Here is an 18,635-nt window from a genome sequence, read left to right as displayed (position 1 = left end):
CTGCACATATAATATTAAGAAAACCCCAATTTGGTTAATTAAAAGTTGGAATTAAATAATTAATTCAAAAATAAACATATATTATACTTAAAAATAAATACTAAGTATAGTAGCTTTTATTGAAGAGATTGAGTTAATTGGCTAAAAGGGGAATAAAATTAAAGATAGGAATTAGCAAATTCTACCATTAAATTTTATGCCCTAACTTTGATTAAAAAGAGGCCATGTACACTTATACAAAGAATAAAGTGTTCAAAACATTGGGAATTAAGGATCAATTCTTCTAAATTAGTACACTTAATTTCCTGTTCATATTCCATGAAAATGACATTATTAATGTTCTCTAATCATGATAAAGCTAATTAGGATTACCAATTCTTAAATCATTCATTTTTAATTTTATATACATTTATTTACAATCAATTTAGAATATGTGCAAGTACTTTTACGTATGGAAATTTTCTTGCTTAGAAAAGGATCTTTGAAGTTAATATTGCCAATCTTACTTATAAATGAAAGCTAGGTTTGAAGGTGAAGATCGAATATCATACAACCGTTTGAACAAAAAGTTTATGCGTTAGTTAAAGTCTAATTATAAATCTTATATTAATCTCAGCTTGCATTGTGGGAAGATGGCTTTGAAAATGACTTTGATTGGTGTGGGTATATTTGTAATTAGTGTCTTTGCTTTTAGGAGCTATTTTCCTATTCCACGTGGAAACTTATCAAAGTTTTCAAGGGTATATAAAGGCTTGGGCCTTATAAGCCTTTAAATTGTGTTTGGTAGCTTTTGGCAAATATACCACACGCGCGCGCTCGCTTATTCGCGCAACGCCCGACCGGACTGACCCGAATTTTATTTTAACTTTCTTCACAATATCCGTTTTACTCCTTTGAAGTTTTTTTCAACAAATTATTTGGTAAAAAACGGATCCTGATTTTTCTCATGTTCTACCTCCACAAACTGCACGTTCTAACGTTCATATTTTTCCAATCTTTATATATTCATTCAGTTTTCAGCTTTGAGATACACAGATTTTAATCTCTTCTCTTCACAAATTTTCTAGGCAATTAATTACTCTTGATGTTCCAATACTTTCGACTCTAAGTGCACAAGTTTGAAGGTCTCTGTGTTAATCTTGGGAAGCGACCGAATTTCAGATTGCACCTCGGTCTGCCGAAATCGCTTTCAAGGCAGTGGCTCCGCCAAGACACAGTTCAATTTTTGTTTCAATTTTCCATTAGTTTTTCTGTAACCCTAATCTTTTCCTACAACACTCATATACGTAAATGCTCACTAGGATTGTAGCGTGTACAACACAGACTCATTTTACCATGTGTTTTTAATTCTACCAATTAATGAGGTTGCAAGGATTCGAACAAGCTCTGATACCATGTGAGAGTATGAGGAAATATGAAATAATTTCTTGTCATGGAACCGTTTGAACCAAAAGTTTAAACTAAATAGTTAAAGCGAAATCATAGGTCTTATATTAATCCCTGACAATAAAACATCAAAAGATGTTTACTTCATTTAGGTTGAGCAGTTTTAAAAAAAATTTCTTCTTCTAACACATCAAATGATGAAGTTTTAGAGCGTTGGAGGTTAAAAAAGATTTTGTTCAACACTAATATGGTGGAGTTTAGAAAATCACCCTCAACTCCATACATCTAACTCTGACACTGACCGCAAGCTTAAAATTAGCCCCCGCAGATGTAGATTTGTGGCTCTGCCACTGTAGGTGATTGTCTTACACTTACAAATTATTTGTTATCTTTATATCTAGTCAATGTGTGATATTAACATACACCATTCACGCAAAGTTGGACATCTTAAGCGTGAAATTTGCAGGTATGAACATGTAGGGCTAGCCCAACGGAAATCTTAGGTGAGGCTTCCTCATACTTATAAACGACTCATTACCTTTACAGTTAGCCAATTAATGTGAAATATTTAACACACCTTCCTCACGCTCATAGCTGGAATTATGGAGCGTGAATTTTACAAGACTAAACATTTATGGGTATCCAAGTATTAGACTCTGTTCTTTATCGCTGAAAAAAAACTGAATTGAATTGAACTGAACTGAATTGAATTGAACTGAACTGAACTGGACTGAATGCTACTGAATACTGAACTGAATTGAACTGAAGTGAACTGAATGCTACCGAACTTAACCGAACTTAACAATAATGATGATATTAGACTTTAAAATAATTTTAATGATAATATTGGACATTAATAAACTTATAATAATAATAATAATGGTTCTAATAAATTTAATAATATCAATAATAAATAAATATATTATTAAAATAAAACTAAATTGAATATCAAATAAAAGCTCAGGTTGATAAAATCTTGGCTCGATAAAAGCTTATGAAATTAAATAAAAATGAGTCTAATTTAAATTAAAAATACAAATTACATACAAACACAAATTTACATTTTAAAGCCTGTGAAATTAAATACAAATTTTCATATGAATATAAACTCTTAACTTTTTATTCTAATTAAGGGTTAAAGTGCAAAAATAACGTTTTGGATCAGGAGTAATTTTACCCCTAACGTCTAAAATGGTGCAAGTTTATCCCTAACATTGATAAATTCGGTAAATTTTAGAAACAATTCATAATATGGATGCAATTCCTAATTTTTAAATATGGATGCATACTTTAGTTTTAATTTTTTTATTAAATGATATATACTTTAATAAACTATCTTTTCTTGACTTTTATCTAATTTATAGATAATGATAAAGTATAAATAATAATAATAATAATAATAATAAATAATGATAAATTATAGATAAATAATAATTATTATTATAATATAATAAATAATGATAAATTACTGAATGCTGAAACTGGATGCTGAAACTGAATGTTGAACTGAACTGAATTGAACTGAATTGAACTGAATTGAACTGAGCTGATTGTTACTGAAATTAAGTGATAAAGAACAGGACTCTAGGAAGCTCTGATATATCATCTTAAACTTTTAAAGGATAGGATTCTCTCACTTTTAAATGACCTCTTACTGTTATAGCTAACTAACATGGAATACAATGGATTTATTTGTACATGTACTCGTTTATTATATATCAATTTCGTCTCATTACATGTTTACAAGCACATCCTGATATCATTATCGTCCCACAGAATATTAAGATATCTGTTAAATACTTATACCCATTTAAATGTATAAATTAAATATAAATAAATAAATAAATAATATAAATTTAACAAATCAAACCACACATAAATTAAATTTTCTATAAATTTTCTATAAATTTTAGATAACATAATCTATATAATTCAATTACAATTACATATATATATAAAAAAAATATTCTATAAATTTAATAAATCATATGTGAATTTAATAAAAAATCCAAAATTCAAGTTAAGACTTTAAATTTTAGATAACATAATCTATATAATTCAATTACAATTACATATATAATTAATTCATATACATAACCGGATTCGAATAGAGGATATTCAAAGGCGTATATCATACTCGTCACGGGTAATTTTTAATTCGTATTCCCATCGCAAACCTTTTGTTATATATAGGATTCAAAGAGTCTCGTATCGAGTAGTATTGGATATACACAAAATTTATATCTATTATCATCCCTACTTATAGATCTCTTTGAATGCTTAACAATTTTTTCTTTTCAAGGTTTCACAAACATGTGAATAGTTTATAATTTTAATATATAGTATAAATTATTATTATACGTATAAGATATTCGATGGATTTACCAAACTAAATTAGTTAGAGAATCCAGTATTTGATATGCAAATCTTAACTTAAATGCTACCGTACAAATTCAATTATAAGCATATATTTATATTAGAATCTTTACATTTTGATTCCCATTATTTTTTTGTCATTTTTTTTTTTTTTTTTTTTTTGTATATTATCAATCTTCATCACCAATTCTATGTGAGAGGAAGTGGAAAATTTTAGGTACTTCTAGAATAATACTCGACTAATGAATTCACGATATATATATAGTTTTTCTTTCCATCAATCATATCCATATAATGGAATTCAAGATAATTTTCGTTGGCAGAATACAGTAAAATTTCTCCTCATTGTGGGCTCAATGTTTCCTGGTTGATCCCAAAAACAAAGGGCTCCTTTAGTGTATATAATTAATCTATTTAGGTTAATATATTTAGTTCTAGATTGTATGTACAAGCGCATCTGGTGTAGTGGTATCATAGTACCCTCCCACGGTACTGACCAGGGTTCGATTCTCTGGATGCGCAAGTCTTTTTTCACTTTATTTTCTTTTGATTTTATCTGTTGAGGCCGGGGCAACAATTTCCACCTAAAATTACTCAGCCCAAATTCAGCTGGTTATTGTTTTATGTGGATTCGGACCGGATCAGTTTCCGAAGTAATCTGAATAATTCTTTAAAAATGTGGCACAAATATATAAATTTCATAATTAATATTTATATGGCACATCGAAACCCGTTTGTCTTATTTTTTTATAAATAGGTCTCCCAAAACTGCTTTTCTCAACCGCACCTTCTTCTCTTCAATTTTCAGGCCCCTTTTTTCACAAAATTCATCAATTTGATCTTTCTGATAATTGGATTTTCATCTCCTTCGAATTGCAGTTTTCTATTGAAGAAAGGAAAAAATGTTTTTTTCTTTCTCCTTCCATGTTTTTAAATTTTTCTTCTTTTCTTTATTGATTAAGTTTATTTCAATTGGATTGCATATATTTTACTCGATCTTTTAATCAGCTTAAATTGTATCTGTTGTTTATTATCTTTTCATTTGTAATATTTTCTGATTTAGCAAGAGCGGAAATGGTAGATTTTATTCGTAGATCGCTACAGCTACGTGGTTGCAAAAGAAATGAATTCAGAGGAGTTTGAATGTTGAAAGTTGGATTACAGATGCTTCTGTTGTCTGTTTTATTTATACCTTTAATGATTTATTTTGCAAGCACGCAGTTTTTCTTTTACTTTTATAGATCTTGTACTAGGCATAGCATACTTTAATGAAATGATATACGCATTTTCATTAAAAATAAATAAAATAAAGGGAAAAGTACAAAAATAAACCTTGTGGTTTGGTCCATTTTCGAAGTGTACCCCTGTGGTTTAAAAGTTTGCAAGTCGGTGCCTTGAACTTCATTCCGTTAGCAAAGAGGGGTAAAATTGACTAACGGTGTTAAAAGTCAAAGGGAAAATAGTTAATTTGGTCCTTATATTTAATAATTTTATAAATTAAGCATCCTTATTATCTAACTATCACAAACAAACCCCAAAATAAAAAATAAAAATTCAATTATACCATCTTCTCCATTACTCTTTAATTTTTTTTCTTTCTCTCTCATCTTTTTTAATTTTTCTCTCTCTAAAATCAAGTTTCTCTCTCTAGAATCACAATTCAATAATTTCTTCCAAACTGTTCTTGGAATCAACAAACCAACAGATGTTCGTTCCCTGTTCACTTGTTGGTTTGTTGATTCCAAGAACAGTTTGGAAGAAATTATTGAATTGTGATTCTAGAGAGAGAAACTTGATTTTAGAGAGAGAAAAATTAAAAAAGATGAGAGAGAAAGAAAAAAAATTAAAGAGTAATGGAGAAGATGGTATAATTGAATTTTTATTTTTTATTTTGGGGTTTGTTTGTGATAGTTAGATAATAAGGATGCTTAATTTATAAAATTATTAAATATAAGGACCAAATTAATTATTTTTCCTTTGACTTTTAACACCGTTAGTCAATTTTACCCCTCTTTGCTAACGGAATGAAGTTCAAGGCACCGACTTGCAAACTTTTAAACCACAGGGATGCACTTCGAAAATGGGTCAAACCACAAGGTTTATTTTTATACTTTTCCCTAAAATAAATAGACTGCCTTTATCTGTTTGGATTTGATTTAATGTCAATTTTCACTATTCAAACTCAATTCCTGAATCTTAATTAATATTTGAATTCCTGAATCTTAATTAATATTTATATGGGAAAGTTCAAATAAAACCCACGTGGTTTCACTAATTTTCAGATAAAGTCCTGTGGTTTACTTTTTGTCAAAACAAGGACTGAAGTTTCGCACTTTTAATAATGCTATTAAAACTATCTTTAACGACCTGAAAATGAAAATTTTCAAGAATTAAAGTTGTTCAATGTCATATTTTCTATGGAACTACATTTTCGATTTTAGAAAATCGTCTTTTTTGAAACTTTCTCTCTCTAAACATTAACTCTCTCCCTCTTTACCAAACATCATCTAAATAATCTCGAAATAAAAAAGTTGAAGAATTAAAGTTGCTTAGAATATTAGTAGTTCTTAAAATATGTCATTTTTGAAGTTGTTAAGGGTAATTTTAATAGTATCAATCGAAAAAGTCCTTATTTTGCTAAAGTTGAAAACCTCAGTCCTCGTTTTGACAAAAAAGTAAACCACAGTTCTTTATCTGAAAATTAGTGAAACCACAAAGATTTTATTTGAACTTTACCCTTATTATAAATAGACTGGTTTTATCGGTCTAGATTTGACTTAATGTCCATTTTCATTATTCAAGCTCAATCCATTAGATGCAAATCTGGATGGACAGAGCAGGTAGATGGTCCATGAAAATGGATATTTTTAATTAATAAATTCAGAAAAATAAATTAATTAATTCATAAGTTAGCAGAAAATTTCCAATTTGCAGAAAATTTCCAATTTTATTGGAACAAATATAAGATAACATTTATTTTATTGATACAAAGTAAAATGTAGTGATTATAGTAAATCAATAAATCAGTTCAGTAATTATCTCAAAAAATAATAATTCAATAACTTCCGTTAATTAATGTTGAGATCGCAAGTTGTTTAAAGTAGAGATCTTTGAGTTCAAATTTTAGACACAGGAAAATTTAATTAAGAAAATATTCATCTAAAAAATATTTAACCAATATCGAGTAATCAAATATATCATAAAAAAAATCTATATACATATTGGGTTATTGTAAAATTTTAATTGATCCTAAAATTTTAATAAACTTAGATCTATATATCATAAAAAAAATCTATATACATATTGGGTTATTGTAAAATTTTAATTGATCCTAAAATTTTAATAAACTTAGATCTGAAGGTGGATTGTAAAATTTGATCAATCATTAATCAGATGAAAACTATCATAATAACATCAGTATAATGAAATGTGGCAATTTATGTGACTTTAAATGAGAGCTATTTTGTACGAACGGTGATTCACCTAGTCAATTAGATTAATATTTCAATTTTGAAATTACAGATTGGTCATCTAATTTTATTAAAATAAAAAGAAATCAATTACTTTTATTGATTCAAATTAAACGAGACATTATCAATAAAAGAAGAGTAATGGGAATGGATTTTGACATATTTGATTTACTTAGATTTGAGCAATATGGAGAAAAGCACAACAAAATGAAAATGAAACACATTTGCTAATCAAGTTCAATATGCATACAAATTACAGTACAATCAAGTTCAATATCACAAGTCCAATAAATGCATCAAATTTACAATAACATATCAATAAATTTTTAAATATGATTAGCATTGATCAACTTCTGAAAACATATTACATCCTAGAAAATGAGTTTTCGAATTCTAAGAAACGGGTTTAGTACAAGTTTCCAAGACTTTCACTTTCCGAGTTTCGGAAAAGTGGAACGCTTTGAAATAACAAAAAAATCCAATGCAACATAAGTTAATACAAATGATTGTGAAATCAGAAATGTATAACAGCAATGTTTAGCCTAAGTTTTCCATACAAGACACACCAACTTATGTCTGCCCATGTAGTAAGAGGCCAAGATTGAGCAGAACAAAAAATAACAAACTTTACCCACTAGATTTTGATATATAAGCAAAGAGATCAACTCAACTCATCTAGCTTAGCGTGGCCAATTTACCCACTAGATTTGCTTAAAGTGGCCCTATTGGCCCCCTAAACTTGCTTAAAGTGACCAATTGGCCCCTAAACTTGCTTAAAGTGATAAGCATTTTGCTCAGTCACATGGGACTTGGAAGGTTAATAATGTTAACTTTAAGCAAGCTCAGGAAGCAAATAAGGCATCTCCAAAATTTAGAGAGCTCATCCGATTATTTGCCAAGTTCAAGAGTATTAAGCCAAAAGCATTTCGTATTCAGAAATTAGGCAAAACAACATCGTACCTGCTGCGATTAACATCAGAACAAATTGAAGACCGTAACATTAATACCAAAAGAAAACATGTATCATTGGATATGCAGATATCAATAACACCAATTCATATTACTCAAAATTAGATAAGAAACTTACAATAACAAGCCTGCATCTATAAGCCAACAGCAATCCATATCCAAAAACCCAAACAAAACCCCAAATTACTCTCAATTTCAATCAAAGATCATCCTCCATCCTCAAATACTCACCAATATCAGCCTGATGATGCACCACAATTCCATTAGGATCCACCTTCCTGCACTCCTGAGTCGATCTCGCAGCGGTTCCAAACCCTAACGGCACATCAGACATGGAGAAGACAACAACCCCATCATTCTTCGAAATACTATCGGTAATCCTCCCCAATCCACCTTTCAATACATGATTCCCATACAAAAACGACATCTCCGATGTCGGTTTCAGCCAAACTTTGTGCTTCGCATTGGCGGCTAATAGATTCAAAGCCTGAATGGTTAAATGGAAGTTACCTCCGTGTGTGAATTTGCCTATGCAAGTGCCGAGGGAGACCAGATTTTTGCGGCTAATATTCGTCCCTCTCTTCACCAAGGCCTCGCTTACGTAGAATACCCTGTTTTTGTGAAGTCTGAAGCAATATCGACCTGGATTCTGCTCCGGTCCTTCATGGGAAGGATTCTCAACGATGTTCTTCAAATTGTTTCCGGTGAATATGTACAATTTCTTGAATACAGCCTCTGTTTCAGTCTCGTCTAACGCTCTCATCTTTAATTGGGATTTTTCTAGAAGTTGAAACTGAAATTAGGGTTTTGCTTAGCCGTCTAAAACCCTAAAAGCAGGAAAGAAGACACAGAGCAGCAGAGGAGATTTAAACGCGAAAGTTAGGAAATAAGTGAATTGTCATTTGTGTCCTTCATGGGCCAAAAATAACAAGAGATTAGCCCATTTTAAGCCCATGATTTTTCAATTGAAAAGTAAAGGAAAAATTACACAAAAATTCATATTTTAAAAACTATTTTTAACGATGTCAATCATCATTTTGAATTATATGAAACTAGTAAAATCAGTATTTTTAATAATTTTAAAGATTAAAATTTATAAATTAGAAGTCTAGAATATATTTTATAGGGTTTATAATATATAAATCGGAGTCTAGAAGTTTTAAATGATAGTGCAAAATCATAATATATAGAGAATAATGACATATTAAGAATTAAATTTGGTGATATTATTTGTAATTTTATATTTAATTATGATATTCATGTATTTGATCCAAAAGTAAACTCAGTTTTTGGGGATAAATTTTTTTTAAAAAAATTATATATATAATATTGATGTCTTTGATAAGGTGAGCGGTAAGCATACTATCTCATTTAGGTACGGACAACAGACTTCTCAGTTTCACCAATCAAGTAACATATGATATCCTCTCCCACATTGCATTTTTTGTTATTCCTTTTTTAGATTTAAAGATTTAAGGAAAATTTCGATTTCTGTAACGGTCATAATAGTATTGTTGAAACTTGTTTAGAGAGTAACAATCATTTGACTTCACTCATATTTCTCAGAATGATTTATAACATCTAACTAATTCATACTTGGCACACAGTTACAAGAATGTTATACGATAATAATAAAAATATGTTGTGTCCCAATTAGGTCTTATAGTGACTTCGGGTAGAAGTCCATTATAAGCATTACATGAGATACACCTACTACACATAACTTTATGATGTTCATAAGCGTATATACCCAATGCTTGCTGTTTCATAAGTCGTTATACCCTTAGTCTGACATTTCATGTCTATGGTCGGCAAAATACCATCACAACCGGGGCACATACTAGTCTTTAGTTCATTATTTTCCCACTATAACAACAAACTAGAGATCATTTAACATAGTATGTAGTCGCACCATGGTTTCACTTGTCCGGATCTTCAACCCTCCAAACACGTGCAAATCACTATATTAGGATGTTCTATTAAGTAAATTTTGCACAAAATAAAATGAACTGCATAGATTATTGCTTCTTATTATTGGTAAGATGTCAGAAACATCTCTGGACTATGAATACACCAACAAAATTGCCAATAACATAATATAGTTTTATTTGTTCATATAGGACATGTAACATGTAATATTCTAAAACGTTTTTATTGCGTATATGAAATCAAGTTAGTTGTGGAAGATAACACATAATGTGTCCCTTTTGTGATTTTTGGCCACATGGATGAAGAATCGACATTACAATGCACAATTTGGTAAGTGGTTTCAAGTACATGCATAATATACCTCTTCTCATGACAAATATTTATGGAACTGAAAAAATATTTAAGGTACAAGTTCACAATTTGGTAGATGATCCGACAAACATATCATTTAAAGTCATTTACATATTCAAAAACAATATGTTAACCTAAAAAAAAAAAAAACTTTGAAACCCATTGCACATACCATCTACTCATTTTACTTCTCCTGGCTTTTCATTTTAAAAAAGATAACTCAACATCCGACATATCCATTAGCAATGCATTCAACAGTAAAAAAAAAAGACATATAGAGTACGTAAACACCGAACTATTAAGTATATTTTAGATCTTTTTATGCTTGTTTCTATATACGATTCTAAAAGCGCTTTGAATAACACATTGTTAATATTTAATTTTTCCCTCCTTTTTTCTACAGCTCACTCTTTTCTGTTGTCCAAAAAATAACTCCGCAAACAAATACACTTAATAAATATATAAGCCGAAATACATACTTACGGGACGTTTGTTTAACCTATGTTTTATGTTTGTACTTTTTTCCCAAATAATGTAAAGTATATTGTCATACTTTTTATATAATTAAAACTATATTGTTACATATTTCTGTGGAAAAAGAGTAGAACTCCCCAAGCATAGTGAGGGTACTTTCTAGTGCAACATTAAGGATTTTGTTATTTTATAAAGATTAAATAAACTTTTGAAATTAATTAAATTTGGTTTGAGTTATTAAAAATTTCGTATTGTTTAAATATATTTGAGGAGTTTCGAACGAAATAATCAGATTAATTATATTTAAAAATAAAAAAGAAAACTTTTTGGATGTTATTGAAATACTTTCCAAACATATGTGATCATACATGTGATTTACCTCACCTGTTTTACTCTTCAAATTCCGGTACTAATTATTATCAAGCCGGATCGGAGTTGAGGGATCCCATCCCCCACTACTTTCAGGACATCTCCAAGAAATCGGCGAAGGCAGAATCAAGAGAAGGATCTTTCAGTAAGTTGAATCGGAACTACTCCTCTTCAGTTTCCGATTTTCAAATGTAAGCTCTGTAAATCTTTGTTGTTAGTGATTACTTCACTTCAATAGTTCAAATTGTTCAATAGCTTTTGATTGATTAGCGAATTTAATCTTCATTTCTAACCTAACGCTCTTTCTTCATTCTGTTCTTATTTAGATAAACGTCTGGCCGTTTTCTGTTTTGGTTGAAGCAGCAATGGAATGGATAAACATGAACAACTTGCTAATATTCTCTGCAGTTCTTCGATTTGTTTTGATCATTTATGGAGAATGGCAAGATACTCATATGGAGGTTAGATACACTGATGTGGATTACCTTGTGTTTTCGGATGCAGCCTCCTTTATGGCTTCTGGGGCATCTCCTTACAAGAGAAGTACTTACCGGTATTCGCCTCTGCTTGCGTTTTTGCTCATTCCTAATTCAATTATTCATCGCTCATGGGGGAAATTCCTCTTCTCTGCTTCGGGTAAGTAAAATTTTCACATTGAAACTAAATTTCCTTTTCTGGATCTTGGACTTTAGGTTGTTGATTTTGCAATTATCATCTGGTTCTTGATGTTTTATATCTCTTTCTGTCCTTAGAATAGTTAAAAAAAATTATATATAGCTTGTGCGGAGGTTCAACAATCTGATTAAATTGAACTATATGGGAATTCAGAAATGTGCTTCATCTATTCAAAAACACAGTTACATAGTGTATGCGAGTAAAAGTTCTCAACTATAATATTTTGCCTGTGGAGAGTGGCCACTGAAATTGGGTGCATAATGCTACATTATTTTAGATTAGATGCATAAGAGTTCCTGAGAGATCTGTTTGTTTCTTTGGTATTGGAATCCGACTACTCGGTTCAAGGTTGATCAGCTATCCTCTAATTAATGTCTGCTGCTTTCACTAGGACTTGAATTTGATCTGTCTAGCTTTAATGACCCGAGCCCTTACCAATTTAACCTTAATTGGTCCTGAGGGATCCGTTTGTGATCGTTAGGTTTTTTCCTTGTTTGCCTCATGCCAGAGTGGTTTCAACTTGGGTACTGAAGTCAAAGAAATAAAACACTTGCTTGTTATGTAACTTCTGCTCATACGGTTCATGGTATGTTGATGAAGTTGGTTGCTAATTTTAAAACTCTGATCAGATATATTCCTTCAAATCTCTGAATATAAAACAAATTGAAACATGAAAGAAGTCAATGATATTTCTCTATTTATTCTGATTTTCTATGGATAAATATGTTCAACATGATTGCAGATTTACTTGTTGGCTTGTTTATCCACAAAATTTTGAAGAAACGAAAGGTGCCTGAGGATCTATGCTTATATTCTGTAATGGTATGGCTCCTCAATCCATTTACCTTCACCATTGGAACTCGTGGGAACTGTGAGCCCATTGTTTGTGCCATGATTTTGTGGATCATTCTCTGTCTTATGAATGGTATATATCTTTTTTTCATCCCTGTTTAAAATATTATTGTTGCAGTGTTTTATTGAAGACGTGAACGTCGTCTTAACCTGTTTAATATGTTCTTCTTGGTAATGATGGATATATAATGGGTTGCAATAGAATTCATCTAATGCTATGTTTACCACCTTTCAATCAAAAGAAATGTTAATTGAACTTGAAACATGGACGCTTAATTGTCTTAAAAACCTTTCTAAAAGTGTAACGTCTTATTGCTTGGACAAATGAAATGCCCTGGTACCGGTTGACATTTGTAATAAGTTCTCCGGTTGTGTCATTTCCTTGCAATGTCTAATTTATTAGTAAGACCTTCAGTATTTTGGGTTTTTATTTCCCAAATGCTAAAACGTAATAGTTCTAAGTCAAGGAAACATTAAATTTAAAATTATATCCACTGAACAAATTAGAAGGGTTGAGATTTCTCTTGAGATTGGTTGACAATGAGCACCCTCAGCTTGGTGCTACGGTTATGGTCATAATTATTTGCTTATATGCAAATCCATGAGAAATTTTTTGAAGAATTGAGTTTCTATTCTCCCTCTTTGAGAGAGGATTGATGTTTTGGGGAGTGAAAATTGCCACATTTGATATTTGCATTCCCTGCTTCTATGTTGCGCATAAACTTTTGATTTTAAAGCATTCCATGTTTCAGGAAACGTTTCGAAAACCGAAACTCTCGAAAACTTGTGCCAAACGTTTTTTTGTCACGTTTCCGTAATTCACAAAAACTGGGAACTCGTTTCTCAAAATTCGTAAACTTGTTTCCTAGGATGTAATGTGTTTGAAAAGTGGATGGATGCTAATCATATGTTCAGTAAATCCCCAATTCTTTTACAAGCTTTCGAAATGAAAAAATCTCTTTTTTCCCTCTATTATGTGTAATTTTTGTAATGTATATATTTAAAAACAAAACTTAAACAGACATTCTTACAATTTTTCAAATTTATAGATATATCCATATATTTTCATTATTTACGAGTTTCCCTTTCCTATAATCTTTACAGATATCGTTTCCCGGTTTCTGTTTCAGTTTCTGTATCCGTATCCATTTCAATGTAACATAGACTACAGTACTTCATTGGTTTTAAGCACCATCTCATCCCATCTAACATTTCTGATGTGTGTTTTTCCTGCTGTACAGGTAAAGTGATCCAAGCTGCATTTTGGTATGGACTAGTTGTTCATTTCAGAATTTATCCTATAATCTATGCACTTCCCATTGTTGTGGTTCTTGATCCACACACCTTTCAATCTGGGAAGACGCCTCTTATCTTGAAATGGGAACCCACTCGAGAGAAAACATCACAGAGCGCTACAGCAGTACAGGAAGGATACAGTTTCTGGACTTCCTTCCAACAGATATTTACAAAACAAAGACTGATGTTCGGGCTGATCTCCGGAACTGTTTTTATCTCCTGTACTGCGCTGTTCTTCTTTTTATACAGATGGGAGTTCTTAAACGAGGCACTGCTATACCATCTCACTCGGACAGATCCCCGACACAACTTCTCCATATATTTCTACCACATATATCTCAATTACGAACACGAGTTTTCAATAGCCGAAAAACTCTTAACTTTTTTGCCTCAGTTGATAGTCCAACTGGTTCTCATTTTCTGCTTCGCACGGGACCTTTCATTTTGCCTTTTCCTCCAGACAGTTGCATTCGTGGCTTTCAATAAGGTTGCTTGTTATATTTCAAACCCGTCGTCACTATTAAAATCCCAATTTCACTCAACCTATTCAATGTTTATAATGGATGTTCTTTTCAGGTAATCACAGCACAGTACTTCGTCTGGTTCTTTTGCTTGTTGCCACTGATAATTCCGTGGAGCGATATGAAGGTGAAAGGGGACGGTTTAGTTTGTATGGTAATGTGGATGGGAGCTCAGATCCATTGGTTATTCTGGGCTTATTTGCTTGAATTTAAAGGTAAAAATGTTTTCCTACAAGTTTGGGTAGCTAGCATAACTTTTTTGGTTATTAATACTTTGGTAGCTTTCGTGTTTATCGCGAAGCATAGATACTGTCCAATGTTCAAACCATTAGAGAATCAAAGTTCAAAGAAATCTGAATGAGTGAATTAGATTAGATTCCATTGAAACTCTTAGGGTATTTCTAGGTTTGTGGATTTGACCTTAAATGGAAGTTTTGTTGTTCCATAGTTTTGGCACTGAATGAACATCTTTTTTCTGTTAGTTTCTTTATATGCTTCCTTTCTTGGATTAAAGAGGGAAATGGTGTTCTTTTTAGTGTTGTATACACCAATTGTAATGCGTTTTTGAAACTATGTACCGAAATAAAGTGTTTCGGACTAAGGAAAAATTGAGATCTAGCAGAAATTTGACGAATCTCTTTAATTTGAACGCTTTGGTCTCACAAGTTAAAACATTAAATGACAATTTCTTATCTAAAATCCAAATTAACAAGTCAATATTTTTAAACATATAAATTTAGCAATTTGCATTAGGGAGGTGTTAAGTTGGGTGAAATTGAAAGGTTTGGGTAATGTGTGTATTGAGATGGATTCTAAAGGGTGGATGGTTTCATAGCAAGCTCCCGATATTTCAGAATTGGGATCCGTCTTAAATTCCTGCCGTCAGATTGCCAGTGAGTGTCAAACTATTGAGATTGCTCATGTTAAACGCATAGCAAATAAAGTAGCGGGCGGATACTTTAGCAAAAGGCATCGTTTTCATGGTCTATCCATTTTTTTGGGATTCAGCTCGAAGTTTAGTTGTTTATAATGTAATGTATTCTTATTAATTTATTGAACTTTAGTTCTTTCGTAAAAAAAAAATAAAGGTCTATTGGGGGATGAATTCATTTGTTTTGATGAGATGATAAGTTAAAAAAAAAAAATCCTTGAGGGTTCATTCTATTTGAGGGTGGAATTACAAGGATCGCTGAGGGTAAATGGACCTCCTAACTCCGGGAGAAATGATGGAAATTTATATGCTTAAATATTTTGTTGGTAATTTTGTTATTTAAAGGATTTGGACAAATTCGATTGTACTGGCGGAATTAGTTTTGGAATATTCTTGATTTTTTTTTTTTTTTTTTTTTGAAACAGAGATAAACTTTATTAAACATCACAAAACACGTCTCTTATAATGGCATCACCGATCCAACTCGGTTCAGAAAAAGAAATGTAATCGTTAGCTAAGGAATCAGCCTGTCTTGCCATCGCATGAGCAGCTATGTTCGCTAACCGTGGTATAAATAAGACGGAGTAATCCGGTCTAGAACTCAAAATATCTCTACAATCCTGTAATATGCAACCATAGTCAGAAAGATCTTCGCTGTTGTTTAGAATACTAGAGACCACTCCTTGCGCATCCGACTCGAATATAACTCGTTCCCAACCCTCGTTTGCTGCTAAAACCAATGTTTTCCGAATTGCTAGAATTTCAACAATACGAGGTTCCGTTACACCAATAACCTTCGAGCTGCAGGCAACAATTACCTTACCCTGGCTGTCCCGAACTACACATCCCAGGCCACCCGACTGTTGCTCTTTGAAGACAGCACCATCCGTGTTGCATTTCAGATGACCAGCAGGCGGCGGGATCCACCGAATTTGGGGACGAACTGTTGTATCGATAGTTGATTGGACCTGCAGATTGTGCGATTTCCACTCCTCATAAAATCCCAGGCAGCGCGTCTAGCATACAACAAGACGCTGCACCACTCCCTTCCACATCAATGCGTTACGTTGCTGCCAGATCGTATAAAAAACCAGCACAGTTTAATAAGATCAATATCAGATGTTGATTCACATTGCTCGAAGAACCAATCTGCAGCAATGTCATGAAGACCAATCGGAGCAGTCACATGAGCCTTATCCCAGCAGCTAACTGCGAAGGGGCAATCTGCAAATAAGTGCCAGTTGTGTTCGATATCGGTCAGACATAGACAACACTCCATTTGAATAGTCATTCTTCTTGCTTGAAATGTATATCTTAGAGGTAAACAACCAGCGCAAAACTTCCATAAAAAGTGCTTCACATTCTGAGGTAAATTTATCCATGACCTTTAAGTTTTTGGTCTTGGCCACTAAGGCCTCCTCTTTATGACTAAAAAAAATTAAACTCAACTGAATGCTACTGAATTGAATTGAAACTGAAATAATAATATAATCCTTTAAAAATAGCAATAATTAAAATAAAAATTTTATAAAAATAATAATGGTTTTGATAATAATAATGAAAAATAATAATTATAATAAATAATAATAAATTATAATAAATTATAATAAGAACCGAATTGAATGCTACTGAACTGATTGATACTGAAATTATGTAATAAAGAACATGGTCTAATCCCATTAGAGAAGTTGTCATAAAACTTACTATAATGAAACTGAGGCGTCATGTCATTGTTGTGCTATATATTTAATGGATAAATTATATATGAGATAAACTAACAAATATGATAATCAAGTTTAACATGTCTGAGACGAATTATTTTGATCAATTGTTTGTTGGTGTCAAAACTTGGTATCTCTATAAAAAAAATTATGAAATTAGAAATAAAGTATTAACCAAGTCATTTTGACAGTCATGAATTTTATTATTTTCACATTAACAAACTAAAATTATGTGTATATTTATACAACAACAACAAAGCCTTAGTCCCGAAATGATTCGGGGTCGGCTAACATAAACCATCATATAAAACCGTGTGTATATTTATACACGTTAAATTTTTTTTCTCTTTATCATATATTGAATAAAAAAATGAAAAGAAAATCTTTTTGAACCAACTGATATATAATTGGTGCATAAAAAAAATATCTATATCTTTTCTAAAATTTGTCCAATTTATTAATGTAACACCTTGAATTATATTATTTATGACGTTAACGATCAAATCTTTGTTACTAACATTAGATTTTTTTTTTTTTGAAGAAATATTATAAATAATTTTGTATCTTGTCTCTTATTTTTATTTTAATTAAATAGTGAAACTGGGTTTTAATATCTTGTCTCTTGAGAAGTTAGTACGTCTCCTCTATTGAGGTGTTTTCGAAAGCCCTAATTTTTCTGATTGAGTAAATTCAAGGAGGTGTCGCCGCAATACTCTTTTCTCACAACCCGGCATTATCGATTGCGTCCAGCACCCAGCATATCACACTTTTCAAGCTTTTCAGACTCAATCTTGATGGACAAAGGGAAGGGGATTCTCGATGCCTATGCCCAACTCAGGCTCGACGACGAAGATGATGAAGGCCTGGTGTTATCAGCAGAAGAAGTTCCAGTCGACCTGACGAAACCATCACTATTCATGATCGGTCAGTTCCTTACTGCAAAAGCCACGCACTTTGATAGTATGAAGTGTACCCTGGCGGCTATCTGGCGTCCCGTGAAGGGTGTAACGATTACCAAAACGGACAAGAAAGGTAGATACCTCTTTCAATTCTACCACGAGATGGACATCTCAAGGGTGCTCAACGATGGCCCTTGGACCTTTAATCAGAACATTCTAATAATAAAAAGACTGGAGATAACAGAACAGGCTCTCCATGTGGACCTCTCCAATCTGATAATTTGGGTCCAGATTTCCGACCTTCCTGTGGGATACCAGACAGAGACAGTATGCAGAATCTTGGGAGACTACATTGGACAGTATGTAGAAACTTATGCAACTAATTTCTCCGGACTCAGACGAAGCTACCTCCAAGT

At 31.9% G+C, this 18,635-nt stretch overlaps 2 protein-coding genes and 1 non-coding gene across 4 annotated transcripts; 2 read left to right on the top strand and 1 right to left on the bottom strand.

The window, feature by feature from the left end:
* The first annotated feature begins 4,213 nt into the window (after positions 1 to 4,213).
* TRNAG-CCC (transfer RNA glycine (anticodon CCC)) lies at positions 4,214 to 4,284 on the top strand. Its single transcript has one exon. It is a non-coding gene; the product is annotated as a tRNA-Gly (tRNA).
* A 3,931-nt stretch (positions 4,285 to 8,215) lies between these two features.
* LOC136219952 (uncharacterized) lies at positions 8,216 to 9,046 on the bottom strand. Its single transcript, XM_066007567.1, has one exon. It carries the CDS (start codon positions 8,962 to 8,964, stop codon positions 8,401 to 8,403), a length of 564 nt encoding a protein of 187 aa, XP_065863639.1. The 5' UTR covers positions 8,965 to 9,046; the 3' UTR covers positions 8,216 to 8,400.
* Positions 9,047 to 11,332: 2,286 nt separating this feature from the next.
* LOC136219951 (GPI mannosyltransferase 1) lies at positions 11,333 to 15,111 on the top strand. 2 transcript variants are annotated; one of them, XM_066007565.1, is made up of 5 exons: positions 11,333 to 11,515; positions 11,651 to 11,960; positions 12,742 to 12,924; positions 14,093 to 14,634; positions 14,724 to 15,111. In XM_066007565.1, the coding sequence occupies exons 2-5, from the start codon at positions 11,690 to 11,692 to the stop codon at positions 15,027 to 15,029; spliced, it is 1,302 nt and encodes a 433-aa protein (XP_065863637.1). In that variant the 5' UTR covers positions 11,333 to 11,515; positions 11,651 to 11,689; the 3' UTR covers positions 15,030 to 15,111. The 2 variants fall into 2 exon arrangements, with proteins under 2 accessions (XP_065863637.1, XP_065863638.1); XM_066007566.1 differs by having other exon boundaries at positions 11,335 to 11,469.
* Positions 15,112 to 18,635: the final 3,524 nt, after the last annotated feature.

Source organism: Euphorbia lathyris, chromosome 2 (genome assembly GCF_963576675.1).
Source record: "Euphorbia lathyris chromosome 2, ddEupLath1.1, whole genome shotgun sequence".
NCBI classification, from domain to species: Eukaryota; Viridiplantae; Streptophyta; class Magnoliopsida; order Malpighiales; family Euphorbiaceae; genus Euphorbia; species Euphorbia lathyris.
Note: the sequence above shows the minus strand (reverse complement) of the source record. Positions and strands in the feature narration are given on the sequence as shown.